The sequence below is a fragment of the Rhagoletis pomonella genome, unplaced genomic scaffold (genome assembly GCF_013731165.1).
Source record: "Rhagoletis pomonella isolate Grant_MI unplaced genomic scaffold, Rhpom_1.0 Rhpom_scaffold_00002, whole genome shotgun sequence".
Classification (NCBI taxonomy): Eukaryota; Metazoa; Arthropoda; class Insecta; order Diptera; family Tephritidae; genus Rhagoletis; species Rhagoletis pomonella.
Genome location: NW_023458556.1, coordinates 33,754,578 through 33,776,201, shown reverse-complemented (window position 1 = coordinate 33,776,201; position 21,624 = coordinate 33,754,578). Strand labels below are relative to the sequence as shown.

The 21,624-nt window shown below is 33.7% G+C and overlaps 1 protein-coding gene across 1 annotated transcript in view; it reads left to right on the top strand.

Annotated features, from left to right (window-relative positions):
* LOC118733504 (acetylcholine receptor subunit alpha-like) overlaps positions 1–21,585 on the top strand; it is a gene marked incomplete at both ends in the record, with an annotated part of 96,048 nt that extends 74,463 nt beyond the window's left edge. The window contains 5 exon segments of the mRNA XM_036462911.1: positions 3,399–3,567; positions 11,987–12,123; positions 20,185–20,331; positions 20,426–20,518; positions 20,596–21,585. Of these exon segments, the coding sequence (XP_036318804.1) occupies positions 3,399–3,567; positions 11,987–12,123; positions 20,185–20,331; positions 20,426–20,518; positions 20,596–21,585 (1,536 nt within the window).
* Between the last annotated feature and the right edge of the window lie 39 nt (positions 21,586–21,624).

Genomic DNA, 21,624 nt, shown 5'->3' with positions numbered 1-21,624 from the left:
CAAATTATTTCAAGTAGCGATCTAAGCCTCTCGCAATGCATTGTGAAAGTGATTTAGCAGGATTGTTGACTTTTTTGATTAACATAAACGTTCAATTATGTTAATGCAAGATATAAACCTTATTTATTTGAAGCTTGCGAAAATGCGAAAGGGGAGGTGCAAAATTTTAAAGAAAAATGAGGAAAAGTCGTAAACAAAACCAGCATATTTTTTTGTTGCCGCTACTCAGTCAGTCAATCTTCCGCCTGCGTGAACAATCGTCAATGCAACCGATAGCTAAACCGCAAAACCCCTTCAACTACCGACCGCTCGACCAGCAAGCCAACCAAACAACCGATCGACCTAATTCACACAAACTACTTTTAACCGATTGTCCGTTGTAATGGTTTTGGGTTGAATGATTTCTCTCTACAAGCTAAATAGTTTAAGGCGTAGATCTTAAAATTTGTATGAATACAAACGCGGCCGAGTCTGAAAAGGAATTGCGAAAACACAAACACACACAGAATTGAGCACTCAAGTGATGGTAGCAGAGCAAGAAGGATAAGAGAGAAGTAAAAAATCAGAACCTGCATAAGTGATTTATAAAGTGAAAACTTTCTGTTTGTTTACACTGTCGACCACCGAGGACAAGAAAATGCCAAACAATGTGAAAGATTCAAAATGAAAAGGTATTGGTCTTGGTAAACCTTATACTATAAATATTGGTCTTCAGAACTGTCCTCCCTCAATTTAAATTTGTCAAAGTTCGATTTTATTTCCCATCCATGTCGTACTTGAAGTTATGATAAATATCGTTGGTGGTTGTGTGTTGGGCAAAAGGTTGTTTTGTTTGTACAGAAACTTAACAACATCTCCTAACCGCAGCGGTTGGGCCATAATAGACACTCGAAGGGTTAGGGGGAATTGAGTATAGGCCTCCATGAGGGCGTATGGCGTAAAAGCCGCCATAAGCGGGTTTGCCAATATTCAACTAACCTAATCAGTTAACATTCGTTGAGTAGGATATCAGAATTATGATAACACAGAAAGTTTGTTGTCGATACTCGTATCATTATAATATTCTGATACCGCTATTCAATATTTACATTAACCAAGTATAGTACAAGTTTTACAATGACTCAAACAATCGTTCACAATGTGATTTGTTAATACATATTAACAGCCCGATGCTGTGCACTTAATAAATACAAAATTTTTGTAATTTGTCAATTTTTTATTATTTCAAATTTGCTCTTTATTATAGTCTGGTTAGTGTAGACTAAACGTAATTTAGGTACGAAATCGTCAATGATTACTCAACACGTCAACTTAGCCAGAAGCGAAAATAATTTGTTCTTGTATTTTCCGCTTCAGCTGATGGTCGCTTTGCCGCCTAGAAGCCTCATAAAAAAATTCCTGAACAAAAATATATGGCTTTGGCCAATATATTAGGTTACGTTACGTAAATTAAGTGTAGACTAATTGAACCTTTATTCTTAAATTACATGAGCTATAAAACTATATATCCAAAAATCGTCGTAAAGTTTCACATTTAAGTTTTAATTTCAATGAAAACGGTTTGAGTTTTTCTAAATTAATTAAATATTTTCTATGTACCGATTAGAATAAGCACTCCGCTAGAGAGAAACAAAGTAATTGTCTTTTTATATAACTTCATGGCTAACGGCAAAGCGAGCGTGTGGCTATTTTCTCGGGCATCCTGGGAGCTTGGGTCCCAGAACATCTCAACATTCGCGGAAATAATACTGCGGATAACTTGGCCAGGAAGAATTGCACATTGGCCTCAATCGAGGACCGGATCATACCCAAAATTGGTTTTAAGGTGGCGCATGACGTCAGGCTGCTTACAGCCAAACGCATGTGGCTCTTGTTCCCCCCCAAGAGAAAACACCACTTATTGCGAAATTCATAACCTGACGTTGCGAGACCTGTAGCGGTTTTTACTGGACAATATCCGGTTGGCACTCACACATAAGACTAAGCATCACCTACATCGGAACTAGAAACAATGGGTCACCTTTTTTATTTATATAGAAAAATACACTGAATTTTTGTTTAGCTTGAAAATTTTGTCCAACTAAATCTACGGATGTGGAAAGGAGTTTTTCGAAATATTCAACAATTTTAAATTACCAGATGAAGTCATTTTCGATTGATTATTAAAAAAAATATATATATTATTTTATATTGTTATTCCGAGATTATTAACTAAAAATTTTGAAGAAATTAAATAAAACTTCATTGATTTTGCATATTTATGAACTTATTTTGTTACTTTATCGAACTTGTTAAACCGCTTATTTTCAGTGTTTTTTGGCATATTTTTACGAGCCCTGATAATCATGTTAAATACTCGTAATAAGTGTTCAGGTTAGCGATGTATAAGGTAGTGCTCACGTAATTACTAGTGCACTGCACCTAATAGGTAAAATATAGGTATATAAATGAGTACCTAAGTACATCTCATAAGAAAATTAAACTTAACTTTACTTATTAAATATGTTTGTTAAAAAGAAATTGAGTCCAAATTGTTGCATTTGTGGAAACATTTAAATCTATTATCGAAATATTGCGATTAATTATTTAATTTATTAAATAAATTAACAATAGTCTAGAGATTGATACATACAAATTATTATTTGACCTTTTTTGTTTAAATATAAGTTCCACACAAACACACCGTAGTTTTCGAAATATCACAATAAATATTCTAGGAATCCATTTTACTTACTTGCAACTACACATCAATAGCAAAAATGAAACCATTAAAGTTTTTATATCGCATTTAAATAATTTTGCCGCATATGCACATACATACATAAGCCAATATTCATTTGCATACATAGAAGTGCATGTGCACCGAATATTTATTTACCAAATAAAATTTCACACAACTTAACTTTTTCACCAGCTGCTCTCTGGCCGTTGTTTTGATTTTAGTTGCAATTTCACATACAAGTACACATCTATTTATACAAATATAAATATGTATGTATTTGCATAAGACAGAATCGCATTTATAAAAGTTTAACAAATATTTGACCTTCATATTTTTGTTAAGTGCTTCATAACATAAAAGGTAGAACAACATTTTTTGCCGATTCCGAACGGTAAATAGCTTTAACCCGCCGCACACTTGGAGTGCCCTACAAATTTTTTTCAAAGGGTTTGCAAAGAGCTTAAATTTTTTGTATGTGACTTTGGTGGACATAAATCAAGAATAGCGCAAAAATCGTATTTTCCTGCAGGGGTCTTACTATTTAAATCAAAATTTTCTTCTGTGGTCATTTTGTTAATTTATGTACATATGTATTTACGTGAAAAAATTTTAAATATTTTAAACAATTATATTTAGAAACTAATAATTCTACTTTCTTTTCTTAATTTATTTACAGCAATGAAAAATTCTATACGTGTTGCGATGAACCGTACTTGGACATAACATTCAACATCACAATGCGCCGCAAGACGCTTTTCTATACGGTCAATCTCATCATACCCTGCATGGGTATTAGTTTTTTAACCATATTAGTTTTTTACCTGCCATCGGACAGCGGCGAAAAGGTATGTACGAGTGCGAGTATATGTTATAAATTTGGTAAAATATATGTATTTACAAAGTTAGTATTTTAAGATATTAAATTTAGGTACTTACATAAGTGATTTAATTTAAAGTAGATACATCTTTACTTAGACTAAGGCTACCTTAGGACTTCAATTGCTTCTTATATAAATATAATTTCGCTTTCGATTTCACTCACCTATAGTTCACAATTTAGTCCTTTCGATAAATTATTGAAATTATTTATTATTCAAACTTTCGTTTATTTCCTGGTCCTCTTTTCGTATTCATTTTTGTCTATTGTCACAAAAATGTTTTTATAAATTGTGTCGAGTACCAGAAGCGCGTTCCAGAAAACGAGAAATATGACCTCATGAACATATATATGTGTACATGTTTATACCTTAAATTGGTAAAAAAGAAAACAAATAGATATGTATTACATAAATATTAGGGTGATTGACTCGGTTTTTCCAAACCGGTTTCCACCGGTCTTTTTATATTTATAGGCGGTTGTTTAATCTTGATTTTTCGATTTTCATAGACTTTTTTGTGTTGATTACGAATCCATAAGTATAAAGTTTCCATCAGCTCCAGATTTTTAGAAAAACGAGGACCAAGTGTCAAAAATTGGCACTTTTTGCAATATTTGAGGAGCTCTACCAAAGAAACAAAACGTGATAGAACCTACTTAAGCTTAAATTAAAGCTAGAACTCTCGACTACTAACTCTGAATACAACATCCCTGCACATTTGCCTGATGGTCACTTATATGTAGTCATTTATTGAAAAGCAAAAACTGATTGCAAAACAGGGATTGTAGTCGAAGGTTCATGCCCTAATTTAAGCCTAAGTGGAAAGTTCTATCACCTTTAGTTTAATTGCGGTAGGAACTCAAACTTCACCAAAATCAGATCAAGGTGCAAGGAATGTATTTTCAGGAATAGAAGTCGAGAGCTGTAGCTTTATTTCAAGCCAAAGTGGAAGCATTTGTCACCTTTTGTTTTTTTTTTGCTAGAGCTTTTCAAATATTGCAAAACGCGATTTTTGACACTTTGACCTCGTTTTTCTCAAAAGCTGAAGCTGTTGAAAAGTTTGTACTTACAGATTCGTAATCAGCACAAAAAAGTCTATAAAAAACGGCTTTAGCATTTGCCGCACCAAATTTTTTCCATTTTGGTTGGACTGTGATATCGAATAAACCGGATTTTTTTATCGAACAAAGCTGTTTTTCACATTGCATACAAATCTTCATCTCTCAATAAAAATTTTGAGTTTTTCGAAGTTTTCAAGGCTCTTTCTAGTTTAAGGAAAACCCTCCAAACAGTTTTAAAATTATATCCTAGGTTATTTGGGGATGAACATTATATCATATTTGATTCAAATATACAAATGTCTGGCGCTTAAAACGTTTTCTACTTGATTTGGTCGAGCTTTTCCTCCAATTCGTGTTCTTCTTCTTAAACCATGGACCTCCGTAGTAGCAGTAGGCACTTCTAAGCATTCAGCTACGGCGGCAAGAGCACTACTCAAATCCGAACAATATCAGGAAAAAAGTTAAAATAAGACCAAACGTGAATTTTCACTAACATTTATTTGTTTTTCTTTTGATCTAAAAAAAAATTTGCTCTTATTTTGCTTTGCTCTTTTCTAAATAAAAGCTACCTTTAATGTTGTTAGTTTTATTTTAGTTGTTGGTCATGACTTCATACCAACCTAAGCATTTCATTGTATGAAACCTATGTAAAATAGAACTGGTTTAACCGGTTTTTTCTTAAATTCAAAATCGGGATGCGGTTTTTTCTAATTGCAATTTTTCGAATAACTCGAAACCTGGGTTTGGAAAAAGGCGAATAATCGAACACCCTAATAAATATTTATATTAGCTCATATGAAAAAATTTTACACAATGTGTGTATGAGCATTTAAGTAAAAAAATTTCGTATCAAATAATTTTATTTAGTAAATCGGCATTACTTTATAAAAACAAAAAGCAGCATTAACATTTAACACTAAATTTCCATTAATTACAACTTAATCAAAAATTCACACATTGTGATTGTGCGAAAATTATCGTGTTAATTTACTTTTAAATCATTGAAAAATCAACGTTCCGCATTGCACGCTTAGTTAATTAACCGCGGCGTACGAGTGATCAATAATAATATGTGATTTTGATATGTAATCTGAACGCAAAATATGTATGTACAAGCATTGAATAATTCACCAGAAAGGTAATGGCGTGGCAGCGAAATGCAAACAAATTAAATCAAAAATGGGCAAAAATAAATAGTTTACCAACAAATGCATAGGCGCCATAAACAGGAAATAGTATATAATATAAGGTTAGCAGTTATGCACATTCATACATACATGTGTATATGCTATATTTGCATATGTGAAATATACGAGCTGAAACCACAAAGCCGCCTTCCGCAAAGCCTATTTGTAGCCGGGAATTATTCTGAAATTATCAATAAAATTTTGCAATAATTACAAATGCCTAACGTCGTTATATGTATACATTTATATGCATCAACATACCTATGTATGTGCATATATGTACGTTTATATGTAGATACACCTTGTGAAATTGTGATTTGCAAATTTTACATTTTAATTCATAAAATGGAAAATATTCAAATAAGGATGGAATCAGCAAACATAAAATATCTATGTATTTGTCAATGTTATTGTGGCTTGTTAACATTTTTTTAATATTTTTATTGAGCTTTGTACCACGATTGTTTATTAGGAAAAATTGAAAAAGCAACAAAGTCTAAGCGTCTAAGTCATCGAATTCGCAGGTTCGATCCCTGCTGAAGTCTAGAAAAAGAAGTCTGATGAGGAGATGTGGTGATCTCCGAAATAGTGCTATAACTTCTACCGCTTAGACTTTGTTGCTTTTTCAATTTTTCCTAATAAACAATCGTGGTACAAAGCTCAATAAAAATATTAAAAATAAAATATCTATATTTAAAAATTGGGGCACTCGTATATGGAACATTTGTGCATTAGTGGCGCGAAGCAAATGTTTGTAATTTTTTTTTCTTTTTTTTTGATTGCACTATAGTTTTAAGTTATTCAAATACAGTTAATCAAACAAGTGACCACGTTTTGATTTTACTTAAATATTCTCTTATAAAGTTCAGTTTTTTTCTATAAAAATATTGTCGGTGTTCGCACTAGCCTCGTTATCAGCTTCAAAATTATTTTTCCTTAGTGCACTTTATTGTTGTAAACTTAATAAAAAAAATAAACTACATAGCCAGATAACCAGACAGGTGTGAACACCCGGGTAACCACATTGTTCAAGCTTTAGAAAAACTTAACAAGTTTTCATCAAAATTACAAACTTCTCAGAGTCTTAAGAACATTTTTGGGTATGCAGTTTTATAGTCCATACAGTTTTATTCGAATGAAGTACAAGTTTCAAGCGGTTACAAAATCGGGTTAATTTTTTTTTTTTGTTTTTATTTTTTGGTACGGATTTTTTTAGTTTTTCCATATAAGCATGAATTTCTTGTGAAAAGAGAGGAAGACCGTTCACAGAAAAATTTCAAAATACCAACGACAGTTCTTAAAAACTGCACTTGTACTATTTATAAAAAAAAAAAAACGCAGAAGCAATCACAAAAAAATTATTAAAAATCAACGTTTTATCCTACAATTCATTCAAATTATATTGGCTATAAAATTTCATAATTAAAAATTTTCTATAGATTCAGATAAAAAAGTTTGAAATTTCAAAGAAATTTTTTTGTATTTTCCTAAACTTTATATTAAGTCTGAAACTTTGATTTATATGGATCTTGTTAAATCATGGACAATATATTTATGGAAAAATACCAAAACAATTTAACTTTAAAATGATCTATCGATAGATCAATAGTATGATTAGTGAGTCAAGAAGAGAAAAATGTATGAAGAAATTTACTGACCAAGCTATTTCTACATATTTGCATTATTTTTAAATATTGTTATTATTCATTGATTCGTCTTCCTACTTGGTGCTACAACCGGTTTTTGGGTTGGGCCGAGACCAAAAAACTTCGGCGATTTCCTCTCTGCCTTGCAAATAATTATAAATTTTTTTATAATTGCTGTAAAATCGTTTAAAATAAACATTTTTTGATCGAATAGAAAATATTTTTCTTTCGAAATCTTTCAGCAATAGAATTGTGATGAAAATTTAACTACGAAATTTTACTAGCTATTTTTTATGAACATGCGGGTTATGGTTACTAAAACAAAGCACCGTGATTTTATGGGTTGAAGATTTTTGAAAGGAAATATTCTTATTCGATTTTATAGCAATTCTATAAACAAATGTGTAAATGTAAACCGATTTCAAAACAAAAATAATACGTCTCTCCTTATTTTCCATATTCTTCAGTTTTGGGGCAGAAAAAGGTTGGAACCACCCTAATGTTCATAATCATCTACCTTGCACCAATGTTTAACGTAGCAATAGAAACTTTTTAAATATTCATTCATATCGATATGTGTTTGAACGCACATATGTGTTTGCAAACATGTGTGTGTAAGCTGTGTTGACATATGCCAAAATATGCTGCGTGTCACGCATGCCACAATCCCCGCAAAAGCAAGAAAAATTATCTTCACTGGTACGATGAATTATTACTGCGACCATATGTATCTACACATGAATATACATATATGCATATGTCTATATGTCGAAGAGACCACATGCGTGTCCTTTCGCTTGTCTCAACGGGTGCTCAAATATTTGGTGGCGCGTGCGTAACTACCACAAAAATGTTGTGACAATCAAATCCAAGCTCGCTGAGGGAATAATGCGTAATTTTTTTTTACCGCTTTGCATACTTGAGGTATCTGCCGTAAACGTGTACCCGAGTGTATACGTTGTTTCTGTCAACATTTTGTGCCTATGTTTCCCCGCTTTTATGCACACCTACGAAAAGTTTCACTCTTACACAATTAAGCAGCACTCAATTACCAAGCTATTGAGTATATGTAAATATGTATGTACTTGCAATCAAAAGCACACGAGTGCACAAGTATCCATATTAGACTGGGTTGGTTTCCATACAAAAAAATTGCAATTACCTTACACCTAGTTTGAAAGCTTAGTTACGGAGGATTTTGGGGCCAGGAAAATGTTGGTCCTTTGCGACTCCTGAAAGCAACCAAAATGGTATTTCTTTAGAACTTTTAGATTTATTTACGCGCCTGGCTGGCAAAGTTACTCGAATGCCATGGCGTATGAGTTTTGTATATTAAAATAAAATAATTTTATTCAACATTTTTTATTGAGCTTAAGGTCGTTTTTAATGAAACACCATTGTGGAAAAGCAACAACAATTTTCCTCATCTGACTTCTTCAACGGGATTCACTGGAATAGCTGCGCTTGATTGTAGTTGGCTCACATAAAAAAAGTGGAAAAAGCAACAACAGTTTATAAGGCGAGCTTAGCACAGTGCGTAGACAACTGGCTGAGTCAGCTGGGATCGTCAGTTCAAATCCTGCTGAAAGAAGTCTCATGAGGAAAAGTGATGATTTCCGAAATAGCTATCACTTCTACCATTTTTTCAGGATTATTGTTGCTTTTCCACAACAAGTTTTTCATTGAAAACGGCCTCGAGCTCAATAAAAATTGTTGAATATAAAAACAAATTAAAATAATTTAATAAATAATATACGAAAATAATTTATTGTGTACTTGAAGGAATGTTTTTTTTTTAATATTGAGTTGCCTTCTATTTGACGCAAGACTCTTGAAAAAATCATTTTAGACGATTTCCACAGAAGTTTAACAGTCTTATTATCTTTTTGAAAAAATTGGCCGACGAAAAATTCGTGTGCAGACGATATCGTCTCTGCTTGTACCTTTATCGTTTTTCTTCGCCTCACCTTATGCCAACTACTTTGCCGGAGTAAGTTTTGAGGCACTCGTCTGCAAATGAATCGTTCGTGCGGCTTGTCGGTCGAGATAGATAATACTCTGAAAATGGAATTTTCTTCAAAAACCCCTTCTTTTAAGTTCAACCCGTAAAAAGTTGGAATTTGTTATTTCTGTCTTTGATTTTGGTTCAATAAGTATTAGTTTTTTGTTCCACACAAGAAAATCGGCATGTATCTCTCCCGAAACTTGAGCGCCGGGGCACCCAACGAATGGGAGATAAAATCGGCTGGAATTTCATTTTTCGTAATAAAAAATTTTTCTGTATACTTGAAATTTGGACGAAAACTCCATAAAAAATAGGTGGGTGCAATGCTTGGTTCGCTCAGATTTAGCCTTCTAAAGCAAGACGGTTAAATACTGTTTTTTGAACATACCATTATTCTCCTCTAATTATGTTATGATAAGAGATTAGATCAGTTTCGTTTTCGAAGTAACGTCTGCATGCAAGCGTTATTTCTCGTTTGGTGCCCTGGCAAGCCTGTAAATAGATAATGTGGTACCGAATTTCTTAGTTTAGGGTGATATATACACTTTGTCCTTTAGATTTCAAATTAGTTTTCAAATTTTTAAAAATGATACATACCTATACCGCTACTCTGCGGGAAAAAAGTATTGGCACAGAGAATTTCTTACAAAATATGCAACCATTTTTATTTTCATTTTTTTCGATAATGTTTTATAAAACTTGGGTTCGCTTTTCAACAAAAAACATAAAAATATAATTTCTATTCTTTGTGCAAAACTAAGGAAAATTCAATAAATTTTCATGAAAATTTTAAACTTTTTAATCAGATTTTTAGAATTTTTTGAGTATGCTTAAATCAAAGCAATTTTTGACTTACTTCAAACTTGAATTTTTTATACTAGAATTTAATGGGCTACAAAACTGCATACTCAAAAAAATCGAATTAAAAAGTTGAAAATTTCCATGATAATTTATTGAATTTTCGCGAGTTTTGCACAAAATTTAGAAATCATATTTTAATATTTTTTGTTGTAGAATGAACCATAATTTTATAAAAAACTTACGGGAAAAAATTAGAATAAAAACAAGTAAGAAAGTCTAAGTTCGGGCGGAGCCGAACATTAAATACCCGGCGCAAGTATTAAAGATATGTTTTCCACCTTGCCGAAAGCTACCGCTACATGATAAGCCGGGGTGTATACATTTTAAGTAAATTAGCGTCCTTAAATTTCGACATATTGAAATTTCAAGCATTTCTGAAATTTATTGTTATTTGAAAAGCGGCCGTAATTTAAGACCGATTTCAACAATTTTCAACGGTTTGCTTTTATGTGGCAAGCACAATAACAATACCGAGTTTGGTACAAATTGCTAGAACGGTTAGCGAGATACATATATGTAATCACAAGTGGGCGGTGCCACGCCCATTTTCCAAAATTTTATCATAAACATATTTCTTGGTAAAGAATTGTTGCAACCATCAATTTTGAATAAATTAGCTTTGATATTTACTGATTTATCGAAGATTTTGTATTTCTCGAAATTACCGTTATATGGAATGTGGGCGTGGTTATTGTCCGATTTTAAAAAGTTTCGGCCATTTGGTATGCTGTACCAGGACCAACAACTGTGCCAAGTTTGGAAGAAATTTGTGCAGCGGTTACCAAGATATACACATGTAACCATAAGTGGGCGTGGCTACGCCCATTTGCCAAAATTTTTAAATATTCTTATTTTTCGTCTAAAACTCATTGTAAATATCAATTTTGAGTGAATAATCTTCAGTAGTTACTAAAATATCGCAGTTTTCGTATTTCTGAAAATTACCGTTATATGGGACGTAGGCGTGGTTATTGTCCGATTTCGCCCATTTTCAATACCATCCGTCCTACACCCAAAAGAAGTTCACGTACCAAGTTTCATTAAGATATCTCAATTTTTACTCGAGTTATCGTGTGCACAGACGGACGGACGGACGGACAGACGGACGGACGGACAGACAGTCACCGCTTAATCGATTTCTCTTTTCATTCTGATCATTTATGTATACATTTGTCTATATCTATCTCGATTCGTTTTGCCTGTTACAAACAACCGTTATGTGAACAAAGTTATAATACCCTTGTGCACAAGTGCGCTCGGGTATAATTATTGCATTCTCTGTGCCAATACTTGTTTCCGGCAGTGTACTTCTTTGGATTTGATACATTTCCTTATGTATCAGTGTTACATCATTTTACAGAGGTCAACAAATAGTATCGAATTGTTTATTTTATTTATTTCAGCAAAACAAAATGCCCTTTCTTATACAAAGTTTTATGCATATTTTTATTGCTTTGTTAATGTCGTCTATTTCATCTGTACGTCTGAATTAACCGGCTTGCAGTGGCTGTATCTATTTTTGCATACCTATGTAAATGTGAAATTTTGTATACATACACATTCATATATATTTACACGAGTTTCATCTGTTTTCCCTTTGTGTTTCTGTTTTCTTCTCAATTACAGGTCTCATTAAGCATATCCATTTTACTGTCACTGACTGTGTTCTTTTTGCTGTTGGCCGAAATTATTCCACCAACGTCATTAGTTGTGCCATTATTAGGGAAATTTGTGCTCTTCACAATGATACTGGACACATTTAGGTGAGTTGTTAATGTACTTTATGTACATGTGAACATATTCATACATAAGTATGTATTATAATATTTGTATATGTATTATGATTAAGCAAAACTAAGTGTTGGATGGGGAGTTTTTTTATATCAGTCTGATTAAAGTGTGTGTGTGTTTCTAAATTATGAACATTTTTTGGGTGTGTGTGAAACAACCTAGACCTTTTGAAAAATAATTTATTTACCACGATAATAGTTACATATTATTTTTATTGAAAGCCAATTTTGATTTATAATTCTACGTGTATTTCAATAGTATTCTGAAAGAGTGTTGCCAAAAAAATTTTTCTTTGGAGCAAAACGGTCAAAAAAAGAGCTAAAAAGAGCTAAATAATACTTCTTGATAGTAGCTACATTTAAGAGCTACATTTTTTTAAATTGAGGTGCAAGTATCTTATTTAGCCCTTCTTCAAGTCTTTACATTAAATAGCCCTTTTAGGACTCGAGCAATTTGTATTTCTATACTTTGATTTCATATATAGAATGCATACTTCTTGGTGAAATCTAATTCTAAGTGGAATGCGTTCATCAAAAAATAGATTTCGCCATATTTTTACTTGACCAAGATTTAACCATTTTCTTCACCTTCATAAGAAATAATGGGTTGGCAGGTTTTGATCTCTTTTTCATTAGCTTTGAAGTTATTGATTTGGATAGCAGATATTTTACTACAAATCTCAGCCATTCCCGTCGATGAATGAAAAGCACATTAAGGATATCCATCTGTTAAAAAATTTAAAAAAAATGCCAAGATATATGGTCTTATTCATAAAAAACAAAATTGCTTTAAAGAGTTTCATAAAGGTAAATTTTCGATTTATAAAACATTTAAAGTCTTCTTTGTTCTTTGTGAATTTGGGTGATAGCCTGCAAGCCATCCATAAATGTTATTTTCTTTTGAAAAAATATATAACAGCAAATATAATAAAAACTCCAACTAAAACATAATTACAATACCATAAAAAAAGAGTGCAAAAAATACGACAATAAAATACAAACAAAAAATGATATTTGCCACTAAATTGCCTTTACGTTTTCATCAATTTATTCTATTCACACAACTTTTGTCGCTTCCCCGAGTTATTTTTGTTACCTTTCTCATATTCTTTAAACAATCTTTCACAACTTTTTTGAAAAACTTTTTCTCGCTCACAATCCATATTTTAATGCAACTTTACCACCCGTTCACTAAAAGTTATTTGTTATTGTCATGCTGGCGGAAACTGGCATTTTTCGGAAATGTTGGTGAATTTCTCAAATTTCGCGAAAAATGCAATGACTTGGCGTTTGGCCAAGCGGCAGAAAGCAGAAGTGATAGCCGTATTGGCGGTGGACGCGACTGCGTTGTGAGCTTTTATATGTATTACCGTCGATGCAACCATTGTTGGCGTTAGAATTTGCGTTGGCGTCGTTGTTGCTGCCAAAATTGTTGAAAAAAAATAATAATCTTTTTAACTTGTTTCATCACAAATAAACACTTGGCAGTTGTGTGCTACACAAGCAAACTTAAGAAATGTCGATTTTTTACTTTTATGCATACATACTTATGGTATGTGCATATGTGCATATACACAATGTACTATATTTTCCCTCGCCAAAGGATTAAATACACTTGGAACTACACCTTTGGCAGCAATTGTATGATGCAATCGCTATACGCTGGCCAGCTTACATATGGGTCATTCCATACAATATTTACACCTCAATATTTTTTTGGGGTGAAATATATTTTTTTACATTCTTTATCGAAAAAAAGAAGACACCTATTATTTTAATTCGTCATGATATTCGAAAATCTGGAAAAAAATTCCCGAAATTTTGAACTCACGTGGAAGTATCTTTTTTCAATTGTTTGCAGTTAATAAACTATTTGTCGGAGAAACTTTAGTATAAACTTTACATAAGTATGCAGGTATGAAAAAACTCGTAACATCTACAGTTCTGGTGTTTCCATTCTAAAATTTTTACAGCTTACTCCATAAAGTTTGACAACTATTCAGGTTGAAAAAAATAAAAATCAAACATTATGAAGTTAATAAAAATAAATAAAAAATAAAAAATGCGATTTTTTAATGCAAAATTTTAATCTATCTCACACTCTTATGAAAAGCCGAGGTAATTACGCACATTTTGATACCTTAACTGATTTTCTCCGACAAATCGTGTATTAACTGCAAACAAATAAAAAAAAATATACTTCTCCGTGAGTTCAAAACTTCGGGAATTTTTTTTCGAGATTTTGGAATATTGTGACGAAATAAAAAAATAGCTGTCTTCTTTTTTTCGACAAAGGATGTAAAAATATGTATTTCACCCTAAAAAAAAGATTGAGGTGTAAATATTGTATGGAATGACACATATGTATATAAATATCTATGTATATTAGGGTAGTTGATAAAATATCAACAACTAAATTTTGTATTAGACACCCCTTTATTTTGCTATACGTACAAAATAAAACAACTATAAAAATTTCTACATTTTTAGATAATTTTTACGCGTCGCTGCCAGGGTTTGAAAAAAAAAAATATTTTTTACTAGGTCCCAAAACATTGGCAACATTTGTCAGTTTAGAAGAAAAAGCCAAATATTTTAATAAAATCACACCCCGGAAAACACGAAAATAAAATTTTCTCAAGAACCTACCCATAGAAAAAATTTAAAAACAAAATGCCTTTTGAGCGCATGAAGTCCATACTGACACCCCCTATACATGTGTTTCTTGATACTTTTTCATGAAATGTAACTACTTGTAAAGCCGTGCTAACTAGAGCTTAGGGAAATTTTAAAAATGCTGAACTTATTCCGAAGAAATGGCAATTTTTGTATGATGAATCCAATTGGGGATGACTGTGAATTTATATGAATAATTTTCAAAAATACGCGCATTTGTAATCTGACGTGGCGTGATAATTGTATGACAAAATGTTAAAAAATAAAATGAAAAAGTCTTAATTTTAAAAAGGTTTTTCTGTATTCGCATAGTAATTAAGTATACCTTTATTCAGAAAAAAGTTACAATAATTGGTAGTATAGATTTAAAGATAGTATGTATAGGCAAATATATGCGCGGGCGTAACGTTAGAAAACAACAAATGTGGGTTTTGACTTGGGTTGCAAAATTGCAAAACTTTGCGAACTGGGCAAGACTATTTGTATACGATTTTTTATAGTAATATTTGAAATATTTAAGGTTACTTTTCCAATTAAAAAATTATAAAAATTTTTCCTGTATTTTTTTTTTATCAGCCGCAGTATCTGACGTGACGTTACATGACGTTACATTACTAAAATTTCTATTGATAGTGTTTTTTTTTTGTTTATATTCTTTTTAAACAATTTTTTAGCGCTGATAAAACATGAATTTTTATGTCGAATATATTTTTAGCTTGACTCCAACGACATCTAGCGTTTCCATTTTATCCAAATCTGTTTCAACTTTGACACAACTCGCAGCATAAATACGGCTTTTCAAAATATCTCGACCGTAGCGCCACCTAGCCAGACCATTTTTGCACAAGTGTTTCTGCTTACATAACCAGTATATCTATGTAATAGAAAGCAACCAAATTGGCACATAAATAATTTAGATAGATGACTTTTAACTTTTTATTTTGCGCGGCAGTCCTTCGGCTGGTAATGCCAATATGTCAAATTTACCAGATTTACATTTTTTTCAAACCTTTATAGCGATCCCTTAAAATAGATTTTAAATTTTTTAATTTTCGTGGAAGTCCAAGAAGAACAAAATAATGTTTACAAAATACGATTTAAAGGAAAAAATTCATATTTTTAAGGACCACCCTAATTTGTGTATATTGCAGTATGATTTCTTTCACGCGTGCGCGAACATAACTGGTGACTGACTGTTCTGCTTGCAGGAAAAGCGCGAAGCTGAAGTAAAGATATTTATATGTATCTCATAGAGAATAATAGAACTTATGTAACTATGCGAAACTTGAGTTAGAAAATTGTTAAAATCAAAATAGTGTATAGTAGTTGCTAAATTATCGGTTCCTTAAATTTACAGTCATTGCCTCTTTACTAACTTCCGAAATAAATCAAGAGAAGCGTTCGGGTACGTACATAAGTATTCTAGAACACGATTGCTTACCAAATTCTTTTGATAACAAATCTGTAGCCACTTTTGGTACCACAATTTAAAATGAATAAAAGTTAAACTTACTAAATATTTGATTTCTTGGAAAAAACTAAATAGGAGTACAAATCTTCCTCGCAGGCTAAATATATCTTCTCATATATTTCCCGATTTGTTTTTTTCTTCTTTTTTATTCCAACCATTCCATATTTTCCCTTTCATTCACTTCATCTGCATTTTTATTGTTCATAAAATGTTTACCTTTATTCATACCCAACTTGTTTTCCCAGCTAATTAAGTTAATTTGCATGCGGGCAACTCCAAAGCGTCCTCGCAGCTCTCGCCAATTCCCAACGCATCCCATTGAAGCGCATTTTTATGCGAATTGAAGCCATGATTTCATCGCGGTCATCAACACAGCCATCAACATTCTTGCTGATCCATGCAACTACAATGCCAATACATACATACATACCTACATATAGGACCACCATATGCCACTTGTAATAAAGTCGCTGTCGCTCATTTTAGTAGCCGGCAAGTTGCCAGCAATACCAGCTGCCAGTGTGGCATTATCCCTGCGATGTACGTAATGAACGACAGTATGGAGTGTCAACTTTGTCGAAGGGACCAACAAAAAAAAACAAAAAAAACTCCCATAGCCCAAACCAATTTTTTCGCTTTTTTTATTGTGTATACATTTCAGCAGACGGCTGTACCATGCATTTACTGTCATCAGGGATGTCACTTACTTTGGCTATGATAAGCGATATTTTCACTCTCATTCTAATTAAGTCGTTCCCAGATGGCAATTGTTTTACAGCGTGGTCAGGTGAAAATGAAGTATATAAGTACATACATATGTATTACAACTGGCATTTGCAGTTTAATTAGCTGTACGCTGATAAAACGAGACTTTAGTTAGTTGATTCTTTTGTCTATTTTGCATTTATGCTATTAAATGCATCAGTGCAAGTACTAAAGTCTCTAATAATTATTAGTCGAATCGGTTATCATGTATTTAGCACAAATTTTTTAAGTTTTAAAGCATTAATCGTCAGTCAGTTGAAAAGTTTCATTATTCTGAAATTTAAGCGCTCCTTAATAAAAATAAATATAGAAAGGAAAAAAATAACTAAACTATCGCTTGTAATCAAAGCAAATGCTTTCCATGACGAAATAATATCTTTTTGATTTATTAAACACAAAATGAAATTGTTATAAATATGTCCAAAAACATTTTTTTTTTAAATAACAGTTGCATTTATTGACACACAGATAATTCATAAGTAAATCGAATAAACCTAGCGCATGAAAATCAGCAATTTTTATTTACTATCTAAACTTATTATCACTTGGCATTTTTAAAAACACTATTAAAACTTAATCAGGCAAAAAATTGCCCGATTCTCCCGCTTCGATGCTTTGCCGACGTTTTCTCTTTTTTCAGTTTTCTATTACCCATATTACCAGTGATGATAAAATTTGTATGTATGTACTATGTCCCTTGGCCGAAGTACGAATGAAATAAAAATGTATTGGCTTTTCAATTATTTAATGCAAAAACAATCACATTATTTACCACAAAAAGTCAACACGAGAAATGAAATTGCACACAGTTGTACATGTGCCGTCAATGTATACAATGTATGTGTATGTAAATATACATATTACTATAACCTCTTCCGACTTAAAGTTGAGCTTTTGGTTAAGAAATTGTAAATACTGAGATTGCAATATATTTAAGGTGAGTTAGGGTGAGTTGAGCAGAGTTGAGGTGAGATAAGGTGGGTTGAGGTCAAATAACAGTAGTCGGGATGAGTTATCGACTCCATGATCAGCGACTAGGGGCTCGTTCCTGAAAGTAACAAATATAAAAACTGACAGAAATGGACTTTCAAATAAATTTTTAAAAATGATAATGTGCGGAACAAATATCGATAAAATATCATAGTTAGCAAATTCTTATAACTTCGCTATTTTTTTGTTCAGTTTACAAACATATGGTAATCAAGCTATCTCTCGCTTTACAAACTTAATACCCTGCTTACAATATATCTTTCTTGAAATTAACTTGACTTTTAATTTTTAAATATTCTAAAAGTTATTTCTAAATATTCTAAAATGTATTTATACGAAAACGTTTTCGGAAAAAGGATTTAAAACAAATTAATTTGCAATAAGTAGACTGCGGATTTTTTGCAGAAATCGAAGCCTAAAAATATATATAAATTTACTATAAGCAAAATAAATAAATTTGTATACATTTTGCTTACAGTTATGGGGTACATATTTTTAGGCTTCGTGTTCTGCATAAAAATCCGCAGTCTAGCAATAAGATTTTTTTCCAATGTGGTGTTTTAAAGGGACTAGATTTTATGAACTAACCCATTTTCTTTCGAAAATCAACTTTGTACACAGGTCACTAAAGACCTGATAGAATTAAAAACAACTACTATTTACATCAATAAATTGGTTTCAGTGTTTGTTATACCCAGGAGTTTAAAGAAATTTCCTACTTAAGAACTTTATACCGTGTTCTGACCGACAACGAAAACACTTTGAAAACGAGTTTTGGGATTGTGGGCTGAAGGCTGTTCACACCGGCTGTTAGGGTTTTCGTTGACATTTCTTGCATCCTCTGGTTACATTTTTGCTACACAAAAACAAAACCAAAATGCTTTTCCCTCATTTTCTTTTATTTAGCAACCTCTTACTTTCATTCTTATTTTACTTTGCCAGCCAATTAAAAATAAATCCGAAATAGCGTATTAAAAGTGACAAAATATGACTTCCACTTCGATAAATAATCGAAAAAAACTAGTGAAGACATCGATTGGAATGAGTGGAACGTGAGTTTTCAAGTAGTTTTCAGCGAAAACTGGTTTTCGTTTGACAGATTTTACATGGACGAAAACACAAGTTTTAGGTCAAAAACCAGTTTTAGCATCGAAAACATGATTTCGATGTCGGTCAGAACATGGTATAAGTGTTTATAAAATTTTGTATTATGTAAAGATACAAAAATTTAAGATAGGGCGTTTATTTACTAAGATAACCAAATACTAGTCTTCGAAGTTTCAATATGCTATCTGTGCACGCTTGAGCAACAAAAATTGAAGTCTAGTGTTTTCAGAAAAGCTTTGCATATGTCGTCAATGTAAATATATGTACGTGGGCAGTTCGATAAGTCCGTGACTTTTCGTCCTTAGCGCGATGAATTCAGTCCAGCGTTTTTTTTTTTAATTATGGTTGCATTTCTTAAGGCTTCCGAAATGGTTTTCCAATGGCTGTCAAACACACACTAAATGAGAATAATAGCCTTTGTAGAATGTTTGTAGTCGACAGTAGGAGCAGTGTTCAATTTAAAGTTATTGCGCTGGGAATTCAAAAGGTCACTAACTTATCAAACCTAACCTCGTACATACTTAAACATATGTATACTTCGGTGTCGTAGTGTATTTTGCTAGCTTGTTCTTTGCTTTGAATAGTGAATAGTCAATGAATAAATTGTATGCATGGACCACGCAGCAATTTCCGATACATGAGATAGAGTAAAAAAATCACTCGAAGTGTATTGCATCATCAATTTCCCCAAAGTAATTTATAAATATATCTTGTACACTCTACTATTTTTCTGTACCCTTGCTATGCAAACCAATGTACCATATACATACATACGTATAGAAGAACATACGTACATACAAACAAACATTTTGTTCATATGTATGGATTTTTTCTATTTTCTGCAATTTGCAATGCTTTCCGGTGTGCCGTTATGGACGCAACATGGCTCATTGGTCATTGGTCATGCGCTGGTCGATCCCGCACGAACGCCATACCACGAAATGTCCTGCAACCACCACGAATCGCCATTCTAATACCGCGAACACGCTTGCACTGCATTCTCCGGGGAACGACTCTACATACAGTATATGTGTGACGGTGGTAGTGCTCAACATACATTTCCGCTCGCCACAGACACACACAATGGCACCCTGGGTGCGAACGGTGTTCATCAATCAACTGCCTCGCTTTTTGGTCATGCGACGACCGCTGTATCCCATCAGTGAGATGATGTGAGTAAAAAATCCAATGAAACATTTTGGGATGCCATTTAATTTTTATAACTAAATAAATTGATTTTAAATAATTAATCCATTTGGCTTTCAGCAAATCATCGCGACGCTTGATGGTTCGCACCTGCAATGGATTTGACTTGGGCGACCAAATACCACCGGTACCACCGCCAGCGGCCTTGTCGAGGTATATATCTACACACATTCCAAAATTTGCTTGAGAAGTTATCCATTTAAAAAATTATTGCTTTCCCACCCCTACAGAATGCATCACAGCCCTAAAACGACGTCGCGCAGTACCTCGCCACATCTGCAACATCGCGTGCAGAGTCTCAATCTGCTGGATGACTCAACGATCGGTGGTTTAGGGCCCTCTACCACCGGCACCGCTTCGGCGACTGGTCAGTTCTCTACACTCTACCCCTCCAATATTTCAACTGTGAATCAACAGACATCGACCACGTCATCGCTCATGGACGCACAACATCATAGCCAATACCAACAGACTGGCGATTCACTGCTCGATCACCCGCTAACGCCAACCAAGTTCCGCCAACAAAAGACTTCCACGTCAGTTCAGACGAATGGCTTCGACGGACCATCCACCTCGCAGTTCGGACGCCTCTACCAGCAACACCAACAACAACTGCCCAGCGGCGCCATCTCAGCGTCCACTTCAACGCTACATCACGTCCACACGCATTCGGTGGGCGTGGGTGTTGGCATTGGCTTTGGTGCGACCAGCACCTCCACGCATCATCTTTATCGCCAACAGTCAGCCTCATCTGCGCAATTTTCGCCCGTCCCGGCACCACTACATCCCCACCAGCAACATCAGTCGACCACGACGTGTGATCTGCTGGGTAATAGCAATGCGAATGTGATAAAGTCAACGACCACCGTGAACTCGGTGGCGACCGCTTCAACGCTGGCGGACTCCTGCTGCAGTGGCATACAGATACATCAAGGTATGGGTGCTGGTGCCGCGTGTCAATCGTCTGAACAGCCGCATCCACATGGTGTGAGTGGTGTTGGTGGACAAGGTGCGGTTGGCGGCGCCCTGCCGTGTGAAATACTGCCAGCGTGTCAGCGAGAAGAGGGCACGCATTGTTGTCTGAGCGGCGGTAGTGGGGGCTGTTCGGAAGGCAACGAATTGCGGCATCGGTGGCATGGCTGTCCCGAGCTACTCAAAGCCATGGATGGTGTAAACTATATAGCGGAGCAGACGCGCAAAGAGGAGGAGAGCACAAGGGTGAGTACAACAGAGAAATCTAAGTGCTAAATAAAATCGAG